At 40.7% G+C, this 22,076-nt stretch overlaps 1 protein-coding gene across 1 annotated transcript in view; it reads left to right on the forward strand.

Annotated features, from left to right (window-relative positions):
* The window catches only part of Arhgap10 (Rho GTPase activating protein 10), a 302,252-nt gene that overhangs the window by 77,315 nt on the left and 202,861 nt on the right, over window positions 1-22,076 (forward strand). The window contains exon 4 of the mRNA XM_026392727.2: window positions 15,207-15,278. Within this exon, the coding sequence (XP_026248512.1) occupies window positions 15,207-15,278 (72 nt within the window). The remainder of the gene's footprint in view (window positions 1-15,206; window positions 15,279-22,076) is intronic.

Genomic DNA, 22,076 nt, shown 5'->3' on the forward strand with positions numbered 1-22,076 from the left:
CCAAGTGTTTTAATAATATTACTAAAATAGATTTAACCCACTTTAAACAATACTATTTTGACTTTTGGCAAAAATTTCATGATAGTTTTTCTTTAGTATGCTCTAGACATTTGTTCTCCATGCTTGACTCCTGATCCAACAGCATCAAAGGGGAACGTGCCAGAATTGCTTATTCTCTGGCCCTGCCCCAAGCCTACGGAATCAAATTCTGGGGTGGGTTTGGCCAGCTGGTGCTTTAATAGGCCCTCCAGGTGATTCTGAGGCTTCTAAAAACCAAGGCCCCTGGCCTTGGTTGCTCTGAAATCTTGGTTGGCAATCATTGCCTCAGAGCTAGATCTGTCTGGAAGTTGAATGTACTAGAGATTGCTTTCTGATGATCTCATGTCTCCTAGGAGGTTAAAGTAATCTTTCAAAGCTTTTACCTGGCATTTCCAAAGGATTTGAGACTTATGGAGCAGGTTTCTGCTATTAGGCATTTCCATATTGTTTAATTTGTGTTTAATATTGCTTGGAGTTCCTTTATGGTCATAAGTGTTTGACGCTAGATGCCATTGGAAAGATGCTTTTAGTTTGACCTTACAGTAATTATAATGATAATAAACAGCTATATCAAACTTGTTTTAATCACTTCTACAGATAAAGTTACACATTTTTACGTGAGTTTCTATTGGCAGGCATATTCAAAATGGGAAAATCCATCTTATGCCTGTTAATGAAAAATATTTGCTTTATTATATTTGCTTTAAAAGTTATCCATGACCTAGCTTTAGGAAGACTTTTCTCCTTGGAACTGACCTTTACCATTTGACAATGTTGCTTTTTTATTTTTGTGTCCTATTTTCTCATAAACCCATTATAATTCATTCAGATGCTGTTGTGAAACCTGCTTGTCAGGGATATACCTGTTGAGCGTTTAATGTTTACTTACCTAGAATCCTACAGCAATGACAGACTTACTCAAATAAAAATTCTAGAATGAGTGAGGATTGTCTTGGGCAGGAGGCCTGGACTCCTGGAGCTCTCTCTGGGTGAGGCCTTGCCCTGTGACTCAGTGTCCTCTTTGGTGACTCATCATCATCTGTGGCCTCCAAGCCTGTCATCGCCAGATTCTACTTCCCCATTGAAACCTATGTTTCCTGTATTTGATTTCCTTGGGGCCTCCTCTTTGCTTCTTAGGAATCAGCTGCCTCTGGACTCATCTTCCTTCCCCACCCAGACACACACATACCTCAAAGGACACCAGATTGGAACCAGCCCATTCATTTAATGGTCTCATTCAGAAGAGTGATTCTGTCAATGGAAATTAGTTTAGCTGCATGTGTTTCATGGGGAAAATATTCTGGGTGGACCAGGACACCTAGGATCATTCTTTAGATTCTGTCATACAAGTACTCAGTGGTAAGGCCTCTGAAAACAGTTGAGAGAGAACTTAGGGAAACATATTTAACCACATTATTAAATAAAAATGAGGAAATTGGAGCTCACTGAGGTGGAGTGACATGCTGTGGCTAAGTTGGGGACAGAGAATAAAAATAATCTTCTGGTATCCTAAAGACATTATACCTTATTTTCAGGTCTCTGTAAGATTTAATACTATTCCTACACTTTGTGTGTGCCTGTGCTGGGGATTGACCCAGGGCCTTGTGTGTGCTAATAAGCCCATGGTTTACTAGTGAGGTACACCCTTAACCCTTTCCTGTGTAGCTGCTGTCCACAAAGCAGCTTTATGAAGAGCCAGGAATTTGGTTGGTACCTCTCCTGGCCTGTTTGGACAACCAGGCTTCTTAGTCTTCTAGTTCGCACACCTTTTGAAAACCACTTAAAGAAGAAATAAGAGTCTTCTAGTGGTTGAAAACCTTCTACTGAGACATTCTGATTAGGTCAAGGAAAGTCGGAGGATCGGTGACTTAAGACTATTATGGAAGAAAATCTTGGATGCCACAGTGAAGCCCCCCCTTAAGGAAACAATGCGTCTCCAATGTTTTCTGTGGCGCGGGAAAAAAAAAGGGGGAAAACAGATTTTGGTGACTAAGATGAAAAGTGAACCAGAAGAATTGGATTGTGAAGAAGTTTTAGAAGTATCTTAACATATGTAGTTAGCTTACTTTTTTTACGGTTAAGATACTCCAAACTCTGAAACTTAGTAATGATAAAAGTGCAAACTGTTGAGAAGCTACAGTATAAAGATTTAATTAGCACTTTTCTTGGTAGTATACAACATAATGGAATGTTTTCTGCTTTATGGTGGAATGTTTTAATCAATGAAAGATAGCATTAAATTCATGGTGGGGTTAGAGGTCCAAGGGAATGCCCGTGGCCATGATAGTGTGAAAAACTGGACTGTGGGAGCTGTGCCAGTCACTGGTCACCACTCCGATGCAGGGAGAATGACCATTGACTGTCAGGCCCAGCTGCTCCGAACTCGCATCATTGTGTGAGTGCCATGCCTCCCATCTTTGACCACAGCCAGTGACTAAGTGTGACAGGGACACTCAAGGACACTCAGGGAGACAGTCTTCTGACAGGTGGCCCTACCACACTTTCTCTAGAACCACTCTGGGTGAACACACCATCCAGCCTGCCTGCTTTCCTTATCTTCCCCTTTCCCTGGGGTCAGACCTCCTTTGTTATCTCGTGGCTCTCTTCTAGCCTCACCACCCCCGATTTTCTCTCATAAATGTTTCCCCTAAAACATTTCTTATATTTGTAAGTTTTTCTTGGTGTCTGCTTAGAAGACCCCAACTGACACGAAAACGGACAGTTTTAAATCGGAAATAATGTGTTGGGTCACTTAACATATAATGTTTATTGGTTATTACCAGCAGGAAATGTTCCATCATTTATATAGACTCACTGTTCTTTTTTCTTTTTTCTTTTTTTTTGTACCAGGATTGAACTCGGGGATGCTTTACCACCGAGCCACAGCCCTTTTTATATTTTTCTTTGAGACAGGGTCTCACTGAGTTGCTTAGGACCTCGCTAAGTTGCTGAGGCTGGCTTTGAACTTGGCAATCCTCCTGCCTCAGTCTCCCAAGCCGCTGGGATTACAGATGTGTGCCACCATGCCCAGTGGACTCACTGCTCTGTTACCTAAGTATATGGGAGAATCTGTCTTGATTCATTAGACAAATAGTCTTAAATACCGCCTGCAGGCTGCGTAGCACTGTAGGGATGCAGTGATGAATTAGGCTATCTTCCAAGATGGTGGCTACTGATGGAGCTTTTTGGCTCCACACACCCCCTTTCTTTTGTCCACTGCAGTAGCTTTGTATTTCAGAAGGGCTGAAGACCAGTCGTTTGTCATTGGTCAAAGATGCTCTTAATATTTTTCTCAAGAGTTTATTGCCTTATTATGCTTGAGGTTCCATTTCTAGCTATGACACTAATACTATTCATTTAAGAAACTTTTTTCCCCCCATAGACATTTTATTTATTTATTTATTTTATTACACATGACAGTACAATGATCTTGACATTGCATACATTTGAATCAAATGGGGTATAATTTCTCATCTTTCTGATTGTACAGGTTGCAGAATCACATTGGTCATACAGTCACGTACATACATACAGCAACAATAATGTCTTTTATCTTATTTATTTAAAAGTAAAAAAACCTAAATCTGAATTTTTTTCTTTAAAGAGAGTGAGAGAGGAGAGAGAGAGAGAGAGAGAGAGAGAGAATTTTTAATATTTATTTTTTTTAGTTCTCGGCGGACACAACATCTTTGTTGGTATGTGGTGCTGAGGATCGAACCCGGGCCGCACGCATGCCAGGCGAGCGCGCTACCGCTGAGCCACACCTCCAGCCCCTAAATCTCAAATTTTGTTTCATGATACTTTTATAGTGTTCTGACAGACTTTTCTTCACTTCTATGGTTTTTTAACTTCACTCTCATAATGTTCTGGCCAACTATTTAAAAAAATAGAAGCAAGGTCCCTATTGTCCTTAAAGCACACAAGCAAAGAAGATTGAGATTAAATATCTACGCATCCTTATTAGGCTAACTCATTCCTAAAATACTTAGTAGCTTTTGTTTTATTATGACTCTCATTTTTTCCTAAGCATAATTTAAAAAAACACTTTAGAGTAGAGGTTATTTCATTTAAAAAAAATCTAAATAAAATTTTCTTAATTATTCTTTGAAAATTGATACTAACTTTCATTTTGTGGGGGAGTGGGGAAGGAGTAGGTGTAAACAAGTCCTAAGATACTCTTTTGTAGAAGAGATGTGAAGAACACTTTAAGCTTTGGTGATATATAGACTTAATTTTTTTTTTTTTTAATTTGGCCAGAACTTTTGCTCCCATCCTTTTGTTTTGTTTTAGGATACAGGATTGAAAGTTGATTTAAAAACCTATTACTGGGAACATTTTATCCTTGGATTATCTCAGTGAAAGCAGAAGTGTGGTAAATGAACTAGTAAATTTGAAACATATTATGCAAATATGAGCCCTGCACTGTTAAGTGAAGCTGCTGTGGGCGGAAAGACCAGGCATTCAAGGAACAGTTTTGTATTAATTGACTCCTAATTTTCAAGTTCAAACTTGGTAGAGTTAATTTATAGCACCTTCGCCCCAGTTAGTGCTTTGTATATGGGTTCATTAAAATTCTCACTAGTTCTTATTTTGAACCATTACTATAAAATTTAATTTGCTTTTTACATTATTTTCTCGTATGGAGGTGGATTATATTATCTTGAGCTGTGCTTAAAATAAAATGCCATACAAGGATTCATTTAGACATTAAAATGGCTTCAGGTTTGACATCCTTGAATTTTCTTTCCTGATTTAACGTGGGTAGGGAGAAAGTATCAATCCTGTATGGTTGAGAATAATCAATAACACACGGAGATTATTTAAAAGATAGAACTGGTTAGGGCTAATCCCAAGTGAGAAAACAGTGGATTCCTAGTTTTCACTGTGGTGTGGCTGTTAACAAAATTGTGACACTTCATTTTTTGTCAATGTCAGAATCTTTGACTCTACTATTCCCCTTGTTTTAAAGAAAATAAGGACTTCATTGGCCATTTTAATCTTAGTAGGACTTGAGCATAGATTGACGGGGGAAGATACAGTTCAGGGTAGCCACTGGCTAGATGGAGAAGGGTAACAAAATATGAGCATCCATGGAGAGTAATGTGAGTACTAACGAGTGGTTCAGTTGGGAAAATTTTATTTTGGAATGTTAACAAAAATAGTGCTGAAAGCATTTTGACAGTGTCATTTGTACAGTTTTAAAGTTTAAAAAATATTGAGCCTATGTTGGTCTGGTTTCTCGGTGACAAGTGCTAGCTGTTCTGCATTGAAAGGGGATTTATCAAAGACTGCAGGATTTTAAAAGGTTTGGGAACCAGGAATGACACTCAAAGTTGCATCATGGAGCTTTGGTGATATGTAGACTTAATTTTTTTATTTTGGGGTGGGGGCTTGGAGAGGACACTGCTACTGCAGGAGAGTGTAGATACTGTTTGCCCTGTGCCTGGGGCTCTTGGTAGACTTGCTGCCTCTGGAAACTGGAGTAGTAGCTACCATCTTACTGGAATTTCTGGTCACTGACTTTTTTTTTTTTTAATATTTGTTTTTATGTGATGCTGAGGATCAAACCCAGTGCCTCACACATGCTAGGCAAGCACTCTGCCACTGAGGTATAGCCCCAGCCTCAGATCACTGATTTTATTTTTTTGAAGCACTAGCTAGTAGTCTTAGGTGTGAATATATGATCAATTTAGTGACATTATCTTTTTACAAGATGTTTGGGAAAGCCTGTGGTTGTCATTTTCAGCCTTTATGATGGGAGATGAGCTCTATCTCATTAGTAAAATTCTTCATACTTGGGAAGGGGTTTGTTTTAAGTGCAGCTTAATATGAAATGACAGGTATCTACTACCAATATACCTGATGTAAGACAGAACCATTTTCCCATAGGAAACGAAATATTTTTTGAATAGTCTGGATATGCACATTTTTAGATATGCATTTGTATGTCTTACTAGATAAGCAGGTGTCTGCTTTTTAAAATTTGGTACTGGGGATTGAGCTCGGGGGCACTTGAACACTGAGCCACAACCCCAGCCCTATTTTGTATTTTATTTAGTGACAGGGTCTCACAGAGTTATTTATTGCCTCATTTTTTGCTGAGGCTGGCTTTGAACTCATAATTCTCCTGCCTCAGCCTCCTAAACTGCTGGGATTATAGGCATGCACCACCATGTCCGGCAGGTGTCTGCTTTTTATTCTTCACTTGATAAATGTGTCCATATTTTTAAATTAATATACAAGTTCAGCTTGTACTGTAGAAATATTTTACCCTCTTGTTAAGTTTTCTGAACTCTAGACACCTTTGACGTTATTTTATTCATCCCAGAGACGGTCTGCGTTTTTTCAGCACAGCTTTCCAGAGCAGATGGCCACATCTGTCTGAGGCTTTTGAGATGGAGCACCTTTTAAAATCTTTCTATTGCGTTTGCAGGGAATGTTATCTTAAGCCACAAGTACCTATTTGCAGCACAATTGAACATTTTCTTTTTAAAAACATCCCCGAGATGTGTGTTCATGGTTGTCTTAATGTATCCACTATCCTTGCTCCTTTTAAAGGGATCTATATTCCCTAAACACTGAACTTAGAAATTTTAGGTCATCTCCAGAATAACTAAATCTCTTAAATATTTTAGCTTCCTCTTGTTTTTGTAACTCTAAGTATCTGAAACTAGATGTGTTAGGGGCCATTTCGGGCTAGGATTCCTCAATTTTTCTTTTTTTTTTGAGATCAAACTAATGGGAAGAATCTTCCTTGAAGATTCTGGAAGAATCTACATATAAAGCAAATCCCTTTTCCCCCCCTGAGGGATCATTTTGGGAGAAAAAAAATGATGTTCAGATACATGTGATAGTTCCTTGGTGCCTGTTCTCAAGCTCTGTTTCAAGGAAAAATAAAGACCATCTTTGCCGAGTGGTTCCTTCGCTGCTATTCTTGACCTTGGAATTGGAAAGTCGAGTTTTCCCTTTAGCATAATGAAATGGGAAGAGTCTGGAAGGTCATGGGAGAAAATAGTGGAAATTCTTCTTTGCCCTCAGATTATGCATTCCTCTGGGGGTCAGAAACACTTGGAATCCAGGCTTAAAAAAAATGAGGTCCGTGGGGAACAGCCGTTAAGTCCTTCTGTTGTACTCGCTCTGTGTTTGTTAGTACTGAGTAATTAGAAAGGCACGATTGAGTATTTATACCGACGTGTTCATTGTTTTGCCTCGGCTGACACTTTAAAAAAAATTGCAACTAAAGATGTCACCGGCTGTAGTTATGTTTTATTGTCTTGTTGCTGAGCATGGGTTTGGGGCTTAAAGCCCTTTTTAGGATTGACAGCATCGGAATGTTACCTCTGATCTCTGCTGGGGCCTCGGCAGCACTTCCCCCCACAGTGGAGTCCCATCCTCTGCTGGTCAGCCCTTGCTGGCAACAAATTCCTTAGCCCTGGCCTGATCTGTAGGGTCACTAAAGATGACCGTTCATTCCCTTCTTACCCAGTTAAGGTTCTTACATGGCCAATGCAAAGGGATTCAGTCCTGGGCAGTTGCTGGAAATGTTTTCATCCCCCACAACATTGACGATCCCTTTGTTCTTTTACTCTAAGTCACGAAGTTCTGATGGTGTCTCGAGTCTGCCATTGCAGTGATTTAAGGCAACATGGGAATAGTCTCTGTGCTTCTGCTCCTCCAGGCCCACTCGGAACCCTAGGGTGTGAGATGGGCAGGGCGTCGGAGGTCTCCTAGGCCATCCTTCTGCCAGGCTGGGAATCTGCGACAGAGTATACCTGGCCATTAGTCCTCAAGCATCTGCATGTTCACGTGGAAGGTGCTGGAGGGCACTACCTCCTCATGCAGCCTGGCCCGTTACAGTTCTTATTGAGTCCTTAGAATGAAACCAGATCTGCTGCTCTGTAGCTTCTGCCCGTTACACCTGGTTTTGCCCACTTGGAGCAAATCAAATTCATTTTTTTTTTCTTCTCTTACTTGGTACCCATTTAGATACTTTAAAGACAGTTTCCTGTTGCTTCTAAATGTTCTCTTCCTCCCAACACCCATTCAAAACCTGGTTCACTTAGTTCCTCTGCCTGAACCTCTTTAGCATTCTGGTCATGTTCCTGCTTGACTCCCATTAGAAATGCCTTTCTGACCCAGGTGCCGAGGTGCATACCTGTAATCCCAGTGGCTCAGGAGGCTGAGGCAGGAGGATCCTGAATTCAAAGCCAGCCTCAGCAACTTAGGCCCTAAGTGAGATTCTGTCTCTAAATAAATACAAAAAGGCAGGGGGCAGGGGATGTGGCTCAGTGGTTAACTGCCCCTGGGTTCAATCCCTCGTACAAAAAAAAAAAAAAAAAAGTCTGAGAACATGGTTACCATACTCTGGAGATGGGTTCTGATCTGAAGGGTTTCTTTTTGGATTTGAGCAATATGTGTAAGTGGTGCGCATGATCATTATCTTCTGGGGCAGCTGGTGGTTTCCTTTGGCTCTTGCTGAACTTGTTAAATAAAAATCTTAGGGGCTTTAAGCCCACTATTCACATAAAATGCTAAGACATACACTTGAGTAGTTGCCCTTCAGCGCTGACCTCATCGCGGGCCTGTTCCCTGGCACCATTCTGGAGGCCCTCTTTTCAGTGGGAGAGATCTTTGAATGGATTCTCATTCAACATTCTACTCCCCCCACCCCACCCCAAATTCCTAGTAGGCTGCCAATAGAGCAAATGTCTGTTGAATATAAAAGATAATATTTATTGTCATAGGAACTCAAGGTGATTTCAGGCCGTGTTTTGCAGCCCATGGCCCACAAATCCACTTTGCCTCCATTTCGGACATAGTTTCATTGGAACAAGCTGCATCCCTTCACTTGCATACTGTCGATGGCTACTTTTGTGCTACAGTGGCGAGGCCTCATGGCTTCAAAGCCTAAATTATTCATTACCTGGCCTTTTATAGAAAAAGTTGGCTGTCCCTTGCTCTAGGGAGAGAGCAACTGACACATTAACTTGTTTTATGTTCACAGAGCTCCCTTTGGTTTCCAAGTATGATTATCCAAAACCCTTTTCAAGGCTCATTAGCAACAAAGGATTTTTGCGACTTCTTAGTCTGAGAATTTTATAGGAAAAAATATGGCTGTATAACCTTAAGTGTGGTTGTAAAGTCACTTTTTTCTATATTGCCTCTTTTATCTGACTCCTTACAAGTTAGCATTTGAAAGCTTTCTCATTATTACTTGAACTGTCTCTGTGAAATTTGATAAACTGTCATCACTATAAATTGCTTTTAGCTTAGTAGGGGTAGTTCTAGATTTGGTATTCATTGGTCTCTGGGGACATACAGTTGTTTTGACGTTAGAAAATACCAGTAACACTTAGTATTAACAAATATTATCCAGTATTTCTGTGAAATTATAAAAGGCCCTGAGAAATTCCATGGATTCTCCTGTTTTGAGAAAAAGAAGAAAACAATCCTTGTTGCCCAACAGTGCCTTGCTAAAATGTTTAGTGGCTGCCTTATTATTTTGTTCTTAAGTAGAAATTTTTAGGCTCCATTCCAAAGTTACCAAGTCAGATTGTTCTGAAGAAGAAAAATAATAATGAATTTTTCTTTTTTTTTTTTTTTTGGTTTTTGTTTTGTGCTGGGGATTTTACCCAGAGGTGTTTTACCACTGAGCTATATCCTAAGCCGTTTTTATTTTTTGTTTTGACACAAGGTCTAAGTTGCTTAGGACCTCACTAAGTTGCCGAGGCTGGCCTTGAACTTGTCTCAGCCTCCCGAGTCACTGGGATTTTGGGTGTACACCACCACACCTGGCATCATAAGGAGTTTTAGAAGAATTTTTAATTAAAATTCTCTTAATTAGAAGGTTGGATGTACTGTTATCTGTCACACTAGTGCCATCCTTGTTTTGGAAATTTGCTTATTGACCTGCAAATGGTCAGACACAAATCTTTTGTGTTCTTTTCCAGTGCTAGCATTAACTCTTGGAGTCTGGGTGAATATTGCATCAAATTAATTCTCCAAATGAAGGACAAACCTTGGTATCTAAAATTGTTCTTGAGAAATCTTTGTGGCCTGGTCCTTTTCTGCAAAGAAAAGTGTTTGCTCCACAGTTTGGCATTTTGAGGTTCTCATTTTAAAGGATTTCATGTATTCATAGTATGGATGCCTACACCTAGCATTTTTGGAGCATTTCCTAGGTTCCATTCTGCTGGCTAATAGCAGCATCTGCTGATGTCTCTAGCCACCCCTTATCCTCAGACTTCTTCACTGGTTTTATTTTATTTTATTTTAAAAATATTTTTAGTTGTAATTGGACACACTATCTTTATTTGTTTTTATGTGGTGCTGAGGATCGAACCCAGGGCCTCGCACGTACTAGGCGAGCACTCTACCGTTGAGCCACAACCCCTGCCCTTCTTCACTGGCTTTATTAACATGGAACCACCTGTAATTCCACACTCAAATCACTGTTCTGCATGTATGCATGGAGAAACTTTTTTTTTTTTTTTTTTTTTTCCTCTTAGCCACATTCTGATTTGGATCTCAAGTGTCCTTTAAGGCTCATAAGTTCAAGCCTTGATCTCCAGCCTGCAGTGCTCTTGGGAGGTGGTGGAACCTTTAGGAGCTGGGGGCTAGTAGAGGACTTTAGGTCATTGGGGGTGTGCTCTGAAAGGAGATATGGGACCCTGGCTCCTATCTTTCTCTTGCTTCCTGACTGCTCTGAGGTGAACAGTTTCTCTAGCACATGCTGCCTGCCACGATAACAGGCTAAGCAAGTGTGGACTGAAGCCTCTGATACCACGAGCCAAAATAAATCCTCCCTCTTAAATTGCTTGTTTCAGGTGTTTTGTCACCTACCCTTTGGCCTTCTCCAAACTGTCAGACTTGGCCCTGTGTAGGCCCTATCAGCATGTCTTCTCTTACCCAGGGGCAGCAGCCTCTTCTCCCTGTAGATCTGTGAGATTCACCAGGACTTCACATACCAACCCATGTGGCACTTGGAAATCCTCTCACCCAGGGTGAACCCAGCCACCCAACTTCTGCCTTCATTGCTAGAGAAAATCCTGGAACGAGGCAGATGGAAATTCCTGATCACCCCTCACAGGGCCTTCAGCCTTGCCTAGGAATGTTCCTGTTTCTCTGTTTATAGTGATTTTTTTTTTCTTTCATTCTACTTGCCCTCCAAGTTTGTTCACATGATCAAACTCTCTGGAAGTGACCTTCAGCCTTGTACTTTCTGGAAAAAATAAACATGTGGTAGCAACTCCCTCAGCTTTTCCTCATGAAGTCTACAAGCCCATTGGGATTGGCACCTGTTAGAAGGGAGGGAAATACTTTATTCCTGTGACTGGGCAACTCTGCATGAAGTTTAGCATTACCTGCCTTCCCATGGTAGTTACCTCAACTTCCTTTTCAGCAATCGTCGTCTGTTCTGTCATTCGTGGTCATCATTCTGAAAGAGAACTGTTCCACCAAATGCTCTTGCCTTTTAGTCATGAATCCCTGCAGCTCTGCCCGTTCCTCACCTTTTTGTGGAGGTCTCATTCCTCCTTTGATTTCTCTGCAGCTCCCACAGCTTTCTTCATTCATCCTGTGCCCTGGTAGCTGCTTCTCAGTCTCCATAGTCATTTTCCTAATCTTCCTTTCCTGATGTAAGTGCTTGGTCCTGGGACCTTTCCTTTCTTCTCTCACATCTTGCCCATCTACTTCCATGATTTCAAATGCCATGCACCTGTTGGTGACTACTAGATTTCTGCCTCTGATCTGGACTTGTCTCTTCCAGGCTGTGGGCCATGCCTCTGACACCATGATGATCATCTTTTGGATGATTCTTGGCATCTCACATTCAATGTGAGCTCTTAGTACATTCTCCCAAGCTGCTTTTCCTCATAATATTTCTGTTTCTAGTAGTATTTGTTTTCTGTTGCTGTGACAGAATACCCGAGATAAACTACTCAAATGGAGGAAATGGTTGGGTATGGTAGCATGTGCTTCTAGTGCCAGCTACATGGGTGTCTGAGGCAGAAGGGGAACAAGCTTGAAGCCAGTCTCAGTAATTTAGTGAGGTCCTTTCTTAATATAAAAAGTAGAAAGGGCTGGAGATGCAGCTCAGTGGTAGAGAGTCCCCAGTCAATCCCCAGTACTGCTGGTGTGTGTGGGGGGGCGGGGGTAGGAGGAGAAAGAAAGGTTTATTTGAGTGTCAAAGGTTTTGGTTCATGGTTGGCTCCCTTGCTTTTGGATCTGCAGTGGCGTAGGTAGTACATCATGGTGGGAGCATGTGTCAGACATACTTCATGTGGCCAGGAACAGAAAACAGGAGGGGGCTGGAGTTGCAGGATCCTCTTCAAGGACCCATCTTCAGTGCTCTAACTTTCTCCTCCTAGTCCCCACCTCTGAAAGGTTCCTTCACCTTCTGGGAGTGCCCTGGGTTGGCAGCCAAGCCTTTTACATTGGGGGTTAGTGTAAATCTAAATTATAACAGTATTATGTTATCAGTTGCTCATATGTAAATCGGAGTGATTCTGGAGATCTTTGCCTTTTCCACATCCAATTCATTACTCATCACTTGGATTCTACCTGCAAATATCTCTCAATCTACTTTTTAAAAAAAAATTTCTATTGTCCCTACATTTGAGCCATTGTAATCTCTTTCCTGTATCATTCTGGAGGCCTCCTAATGAGAATTTTCCTTCTGGTTTCTTGCACCTCTAATCCTTTTTTTTTTTTTTTTTTTTTAAGAACAGTTTGAGTAATCTTTAAAAGATCTAATTATCATTGTGTCAATTCTATGCTTAATTGACTTTCCATCTAACTCGGAACTTTACCCCTTGGGGGGCGCTGTGGTGCATGCCAGTAATCCCAGCCGCTTGGGAGGTTGAGGCAGGAGGATTGAGTTCAAAAGCCAGCCTCAGCAAAAACAAGGTGCTAAGCAACTCGGTGAGACCCTGTCACTAAATAAAACACAAAATAGGGCTGGGGTTGTGGCTCAGTATTCGATGTCCGAGTTCAATTCCCATTATCCCCCCAAAACAAACTTAAAATAGGGCTGGGGATGTGGCTCAGTGGTTAAGCATGCCTTCATTCAATTCCTGGTGACCGCTAACCCCCCTGCCCCCCCCCCCCCAAAAAAAAAGCCTTTTACCCAGAGCCCAGCATGCTGTGTCTGGCTGCCCACTGTTGCCTGCTCTGTGCTTTTCTCTTCATTGTTCCTTACTCTGCGGCATACTGGCATTTGACATTTGCTGAAATTCCTGAACAACTTCTCACCTTAATCCTTTGCCTCTGCTGCTTTCTGGCTGGAGACAGTTTCCCTTGTTCTTTGAACCATTAATTCCTTCTCATCTTTGGGCTGTTAACTTAAATGTCACACTTTGATGAAGCTCACACTGAGCCCGTTTCTCCTATGTCACCTCTAATGAAGTCCTCACAGTAGTACCCTGTTCTTTCCCACCAGGAGGCATTAGTAGAATTTGCAGTTATATAGCTACTGAAGTGTTCATGTGTCCATTAGGTCTCCTCTACTAAAAGTTCCAAGAGGGGAGGCATCAGTATTCTTGTAGCATGATCACCTAGCACTAGATGGCTCAGCAGACATCCGTTTCCTGAAATAGTTAATTTAATTTAAACTTTTTTTGGTATCAGGAATTGAACTTGGGGGCACTCAACCACTGGGCCACATCCCTAGCCCTATTTTCTATTTTATTTAGAGTCAGGGTCTCACTGAGTTACTTAGCGCCTCACTTTTGCAGAGGCTGCCTTTGAACTTGCAATCCTCTTGCCTCAGTTTCCCGGAGCCACCGGGATTACAGATGTGCACCAATGCACCCCGCATCCTATCTCTTTTGAGTGGAACCCAGTAAGCCAGCCTGGGGCAGAAAGCTCAGACCATGGGCCTCTTACTGTGGTTGTAGTCACTGAGTGTTCCCTATCTTACAGTGTTACGTGCCCCCTCCCCCCCCCCCCCCCCCCAGGAGACCAGTATCTCATGCATGAGACACTGCAGAGGAACCTTTGGTTAAATTAAAAATCCTCCTTAAGGGCTGGAGATGTAAAGCTCGGTGATAGAGCTTGCTTGGCATGCATGAGGCCCTGGGTTCTATCCCCAATTCTGTGCTTTCTTTTTTTTTTTTTTTTTTAAATTGCATTCCTATTCTAAGTCACTTATATTTGTTTTTCTGTATTTTTGAAAAATATTTTTTTAGTTGGACACAATACCTTTATTCTGTTTGTTTTTATGTTGTACTGAGGATCGAACCCAGGTGCTTGCTTGTGCTAGGCGAGTGCTCTACCGCTAAGCTACAACCCCAGCCTGTTTTTCTGTATTTTTAATCTTGGGTTTTTGGGGGGCTCTTGAGAAAAGAGGGATGACATATTCTTGTGTAGTATTTTTAAGATGATTCCTTCCCAACCACATTCTGGATATTCCTGGTTCCCTGGAAATAAAGGCTGATGGAGCCACTGCTCAGCCTATTTTTTTCTCTTTAGGTGAATATTCTCTTTGGTTTGTATTTTCAGTGTGTTGTGGCATAGAACAAAAAGCCCACATCAGCCAATATAAGGAATGAATGTGGTTGTGGCTGGAGTTGGCCGGTGGCCCCTGTCCTGTGGGCCTTCCCTGATGTACATTTGCCAACACACCCAAATGTTTTCCTTGACTTTCCTGGGCCTCCAGCAATTCCACTGTGCTAATATGCCTTAAATCCTTACAAGGAATTCTTCAGTAATGAAGGAATTCTTCAGACTGGTTTTATTTTAAAGAGTAGCCACAATTCTATCCCTTTCCTTAATGTAGTCTGATTACCAATGAAGGAATGTAATTGAATTTTAAATTTCTGAGGAGGAGGAAGAAAAAAATATCTCGAACAGAAGTGTTCTGTTAATGGATGTGTTAGACCCTTTGTATAAAGATGGTCCTCTGGCCACTTCATGGAGGAGCGTGGGGCTGCGTTGCATGTGGCCCTGGCCAGCTGCCCTGGTTCTTCTCCCCTGACAATATTTATGAGTTCTAGCGGTTTAGTAAGATGGATAGTGATTTAATTCTTGGATTGGCAGGGTGAGATAAAGCAGTTAAATGTGTTGCTCATTTGATTTCTGGGTGGAGTGGAGGAGGGAAATGCAATACTAATGTTTTCCTTTTTGGAAACCTAATGCTATGCTCTTTTGTTATCCTTCTTGTTCTCTAGGCATTAAGCGTAACTGAAACCCTGATTAAACCCTTGGAGAAATTCAGAAAAGAGCAACTTGGAGCAGTAAAGGTTTGTGTCTAACTTGAGTACACTTGTAAACAGAAAATGTAGATGGCTCTGCTACTTCATTGTATACTTTGTTCACATTTGGCAGCTTCCTGGGAGATGCTGGAGCCAACCATCTGTTTTATGTTTTAAGTATGCTTTTTCCCCTTTGGGGAGATGAAATTGAAAACAAAACAAAAACACCTGGATAGGGTAATAAACCTCTAGTAATCCTCTTTGGCTACACCTTCGCATATGGAGTTTTAAAAATATCTTTAACCAAACAACACATTACTCTGAATAGAGGGATCTTATCACTATAGGGAGTATGGTTATTTCCATGTACACCTCTATTATAGGGAGGTTGTAGCTTTGTAATAGGGCTTAAGGGTATAGAGGTTCTGCTACACCAAGGTGCCATTGAAGCTAGGAAGAATATTAAATTATTTTATAACATGACATTGTTGTTATTTTTATAATTTAACATACTTTCCTGAAATTGAATAAATTTGTTGAGCTTCTGTTACATACCAGGTTGCTGTAGTAGGGCATGCTGGGTAGTGGTGTACTGGGGATTCATACACGAGTGAACTGTAATCTCTCTGCTCAAGGATCTGGGATTTAGCCAGGATTTCTGGGACTAATACAGTGACTTGCCACAGGGAGCCTGGGATATATTTAGCAACTTCTAAAGTTTGTGATCTGAGCTTTTCAGCTATCCCAGAGAAATAATTTTCACCAGTCTTTCTTGAACGTTTTGTATGTACTTGAGGAGAAAAAAAGTGACATTAGTGTATTGTGGACCATTTTTGGCTTGGCCTGAAGAGAGAAAAACAATATCAGTTTTAGGTAGGGAAGGTGGTTTTTAAATTTTTTTTCCCACATGTCTGGAGATGTGAGTTCTTTTTTTTTTTTTTTTTTTTTCCCCCTCCTTTATCTTCCTAAAAGAAACTGTTAAAATCCCTTGGTACAAATAAACAGATGCCTCAATAGCTGTAACTACACAGATGGGCCCGAAGCATTCCAGCATTTTAGTTGCTATTTACAGAATCCATTTTCCTTTAAGTGATAAACTATTTTATAGTTTTTAATGGAGGACTATAAATCAATACTGTGTAGGTAGGGGATAGTGTGTGTGGGCACCTCCAGATCTTTCTGATGTTTGCTGAACTGTATGCATCTGGGTTGTGCCCCTGGTTTTGCAGCAGGATATTGGGGGCCTCATTTCATCTCTCTGAAAATAATTGGCTTTATCTGTAAATGGAAGGACTCTAGGGATCTGCTTTGTAATTTCATGTCTTTTTTTTTTTCCCCCCAATAGCGTCTAAGCTATTTTGGACTTGAACATATCAGTTATTTTAACTGGTTGATTGGTACAGCATGTATGCAATGTTCATTTCTTGTGGATTAGGCAAAAATCTTATCTTGCAAATGAAAAATGAGTGTAATCTTACCAATGAATATATGTATTATATATACACATACATATATAATATATATGTTTAGCTATCTACCCTCCTGGGTTTTATATATTTCTGGCCTTCTATTGACCTTCAATAGAATCTTCTGTTGATTCTTTGCCCCACCCAGCACTTTCCAAGCTTCTGATGATACGATTGTCTAGCAAAACAACTTGCAAAATAATTTTCCCTTTTTAAAGAAGTATTATTTTAGTAGTTTAGTCTATGCCTTGAACTCTGTAGTTACCACATTCTCAGTCTCTTTTCTTTCCCCTTCCATTGTACTCCTGGATTCAGGTTTATGATGAATTTATTCTTCATTCTTATTCAGGATAGTATGTGTGTTGGCTGCAAGGAGCCAGTCCTTTTGGGTCCTAGGGAGAAGCCTTTTTTGGGTGGGGAGGGGAATACCAGAGATTGAAACCAGAGGCACTCAATCAACCACCAAGCCACATCCCCAGCCCTTTTTATGTTTTGAGATACGATCTCCTTGCTAAATTTCTGAGGCTGGCTTTGAACTTATGATCCTCTTGCCTCAGCCTCCCGAGCCACTGGGATTACAGGAGTGCACCACCATACCCGACAAGAAGCCCTTTTTAACTGGCAGTTTTTCATATATCATAAAAACATTAGAGAGGTGGATTAGGCTCTACATCAATATATAAATACCTTGTCTGTTCAATAGATGGTTAAATCTTTAAAAGACTGCTAACTTTCTTCATCCTAGCCTCTGCCCTGCCTTACTGTAGTAGATATCTAATTAGTAGCCTAGCCTAAGGTTGTTCTTTGACCTCTAGAATTACCAGGATGAGGCTTGAATTTTGGATGTTTGATTTTCTGCATCCATTTCCTAATCATTCAATTCTATTCTGATAAGCACTCACTTTTATTTCTTTATTAATCTTATGTGGGACATTTTAAAGAGTTTTTTTAAAATAGCAGTTTTCATGTGGAGATTAAAAAAAAAAAAAAAGTCCCTTAACTTGACCACACCGAATTTTTAAATGTCAGTGTGAACATTTTTATCTCTTTCCTCCTCCTCTTTTTCCTGTCTGATAACGTCATACCCTTTGCCTTTCTATCGAAGCTCTTTTGGTTCCATGGACTCTTACTTTGTCCAATTTCCAGAAGCCCAATTACATGTTTAACTGTGGTTCAAACACAGTCCAAGATGTTGGAGGTTTTTGTAAATGGGATTTGCCAAAAGCCCCAATGAGGATTCTCCACCTTTGTGTCTGTGTAGATATGCCCTCCTTGAGTCATGTCTGTCTGGTTTCGGCTCCTCTCTGTTTTGTAGGCTCTGCTGCATTTTCTTAAGTTCTTTTTGATTCTCACCCCTGGGCAGAAGTCCCTGTGCCATCATAGGACAGAAGCCTTTCTATCTGATTCACGTCTGCCTTACCTCCTCTTCTGGCTCTTTCCCTCCCTGGAGGATGGCGCGCTTATGCACCAGCATTCCAGTGCTTTGGTAGCCATTGCTCATAAGATGCTGATTTTATCCACAGGAAACTGGTATAGATACCAAACAACAAAAGAACCAAACATTGAGTAAAACCTCTGAGAAATACCAGGGCACAACTTCAGAGTTACAGTGGGAAGCAAAAGACACGAGACCCCTGGCCCAAAGACAAGGAGCTTTATTACCCTTAGCACAAAGTAAGCCACCTGAGATTCTTGTTAACATCCATTACTCTTGACCCTCGAGTCCCAGGTGGTAATACAGAGTGGTCCTGGTAGATACTACACAAACAGGGGTTTCATCTTCAGTTGAAGATCCCCAGTGGACTGCAGGCAAACTTGCCAAACTTTGTCATAACTGAAGGCATTATCTTATAATACTCTGCAGTAACCCCCCCCCCTTTTTTTTGTTTGAGAGGGAGATTTTAACTATATCTTCTAAGGTTGTAGAATATGCAGGCGTCCTTGAAAAAATAGTCCTTAATCAAAGGCTGTCAATACCTTTGCATGGAGAAATGGAGAAACATGAGAGACTCTGGGGATTTTTCTCCCTTCAGTGTACATACCAGGTCACTATTCCTCACCCATCTGCGGCATGGTGAATCCCTCCAACCTTAACAGACACTTTGCATTGGACTTTGGACTTGGCTCTGCCCTCTGCAGGGAGGTGGTATTGCATCCTACTTGGAAGAACTGTCTACAAAGTCACTATACAGGTTCATATCTCAGTTTTGATGCTTACTAGCTGCGTGTTTTGAGAAATTAATGTAACCTCTCCATGCCTCAGTTTGCTTCTCTACAAAATGGGAATATAACACCTCAAGGTTATTATAAAAACTACATGAGATTAAAACATGGAAATATTAAGTCTTCAGTAAACATTAGTTGATTAGCCAAAAAAGTGAGAGAATTAAACACTAGCGTATCAGGGCTGGGGTTGAGGCTCAGTGGTACAGTGCTTGCCTAGCAAGTGTAAGGTACTGGGTTCCATCCTCAGCACCATGTAAATAAATTAATTAAAAAAAAACTAGCATATCCATCCAATCAAATAACACAAATGTGGATTTAGAGAAGCAGCAACAGCATGCAAATACAAGTGTACCCAATTAAACTGCATTGACAATAGTCTGTGAAAAAGTTCTTGGAAAGGGGCAAATATAATTTTATCTAAAAGTTTAAACAGGACTGGAAAAAAATGTTTTCATATAGTTTGACTTACCACCTCAGTCCTTTACCAGACTCTAGCCCAAATTTCTCTTGTATTTTTCCCAAGACTTAAGTCTAGTGAAATAAATGTCTAATAACTGATTTACCAATGTTCTATAAATGACCGCAAAATATGGGTAAATAACAAACCTACCTGAATAATTTGTCATATAAAGTTGTTTGATAAAGCAAAAATGCTGATGTAATTGCATTTCTTTTATTTTAGTAATGAAACATACTGTTGTCTATTGTTGGCACAGTGTGAGAGGCCCTCAGACAAAACAATGAATTAAAAATACTGACTGGCCTTCAAGTAGGTAGTAGCTGTATGGGAATCTGTGAAATTAAAAAAAAAAATGGGGGGGGGGAATAAAATGTGCCCTGGAAAGTGGCATTGGAGGGCTAAGCGGAGGCCCTCTGAAATGCACCCTCCACTCAGGGTTGAATACACCAAAAAGGCTTGCAGGAAGTTGCTATTTTCCTGGTTTGAATCCTCTTTTCCATGCCTTAGTGAGCTGTGGGATTTGGGGCTGATTTGGGGCAAATTACTTAAGACCGCCAAACCTCAGTTTCATGATATATAAAATTAGACCAGTGACATCTATCTCGGAAGGTTATTTTGATAATGCAATGAATTTGGTAATATACTTCCCATGTCTAGTATAGGTCTGATGTACATCACTGCAATTGTTCTCTACTTTATAGCTTGGTCTTTATCAGCATGCCAAACAGATTAGATTTTTGTCTACTCTCTGCATTCTGAGTTCTTCATTTAAATAAAAAGGGAGAAGGAATTGGAATCTAAAAAAGCACTTGGGTTCTTCTCCAGACTAGTCCAACAATAAACATTATTTAACATTTCTAGCTTCTTAAAAATGAAGGAAACTCAAAAATCATGTAGTTCCTCTCAAAACAAAGCCAAAAAATTCCAGTACCACATTAAATTACTGGGCAATTCATGGTTCTCTTCAGACTTTCATGAATGATTTGTGTTCTTGATCCATTTTTCCACAGAGGTAGTACCACGTGCTTTTTGCTAACCATTGGATGCTTTGTTTAGTTAAGAATGTTTATTTCTTTGCAGGCATTTTGGTTGCAGTTTCCCCCCACCTTGTTTGGTAGCTTTGATACCACTGGCTCCGGCCTGCTTCCTCACATGTTGAAGTTTGACATTAGGGAAGTGCAGGAGGCAAGCATATAAAGCAGGGTTTATTTACAAAAGGGTAATGTAGGCTTCTCCTGGGAGGAAGGGGGCCATAGCTGGTATCCTGATATCCCAAGAGGTGAGCACATTCTACCTTTTTTGTATGTCTTAGGCTTCCTTTGTTCTCCTGCTTTCTTGCCCTTATAAGAGAGCTCTTTCCTGCTTATATGACTAGGCCCTCTTGGTGGGCTGGCCAAAAGGTGGGAAACAGGTGGGCTGGAGGGGCCAAGGTGGAGTGATCCTGGCAGGAAGCGGGCATAATTAACAACTCCCTGTAGGGAGGGACAATCCCTGGAACAGGTTACTTTAGCAACACGTTGGGGCAGGGGTGGGTTTTCTTGTTAAGAGTAGAGGAAGGGCTCTGAAGGCATTAGTGTTTTAATTCCTCTTTCACTTCCTAGCCAAATTTTCCTCCTTGATCTGACCTGATTTATCTACCTTTACTGACTGCCTGTGTCAATTCTGGCTTCAGTTTGATGATGATGATTTTGTGATATCTAGAAGTTCTTTTTCTTGGATGGGGGGGGTGGTACTAGGGATTGAACTCAGGGGCACTCAACCACTGAGCCACATTCCCAGACATATTTTGTATTTCATTTAGAGACAGGGTCTCACTGAGTTGCTTAGTGCCTTCCTGTTGCTGAGGCTGGCTTTGAATCTGTGATTCTCCTGCCTCAGCCTTCCGAGCCACTGGGATTACAGGCATGCGCCACTGCACCTGGCTGTGATATCTACAAGTTCTTACAGCTTCTTTTATTTCTTTTTTGCCCAGAGGGTCCTGGTATTACTTGCTGATCTAATGAAAACTTTTGTCTGTATTATGGCTTCATTTTTTACTTGTGACTCTCTCTAAATCCATCTGGAATTAATTTTGATATGAGGTGGGGTTCTCTATTTCCCAGTAGTTAAGCAATTATTTGAGCACCGTTCATTAATCTTTATTTTAAACCCAGTGATTGCTGATGGCATCTTTATATATTTTATTTCCAATGGTGTTCGAAAGATCTGATTATTTGAATTGTGCTTCTTGGATTCATAAACTCCCTCTGCCATTCACACATAATAGGTCTTATTCTACCAGTTACTCTGGTAGTATTTCATTTTTTTAACACATGCAAAATATTACAATTGATTATTCACTAATTTCCTATGAGTCATATTTAGTCTGTAAACAAAACCTTACTCATTAAATTTTTGCAAAACTTTGTTGCCACCCTTATAAACCATTATCTTTTTCAGCTTTGTTTCTGGAAAATTTGGAGGTGGCCTGTGCGGTGGGCTTGTATTCTCACGTGGTGGCTGTTATGGGAGCCTTCCCTCTGGAGCAGATCTTGGCTTCCATTGCCCTACTTTTTCCTAGTGTTTCTTTTCTAGTCGATTTCATGTCTTATATGATTGCCTGGCCCAGACTCACTTGAGTTTGTGATGTCTGTTTTATAAGAAATATTTTCACATTGTGATTAATTTTATCCTCTTTGGAATTTATCGAATTAG

The sequence above is a fragment of the Urocitellus parryii genome, chromosome 10 (assembly GCF_045843805.1).
Source record: "Urocitellus parryii isolate mUroPar1 chromosome 10, mUroPar1.hap1, whole genome shotgun sequence".
Lineage (NCBI taxonomy): Eukaryota > Metazoa > Chordata > Mammalia > Rodentia > Sciuridae > Urocitellus > Urocitellus parryii.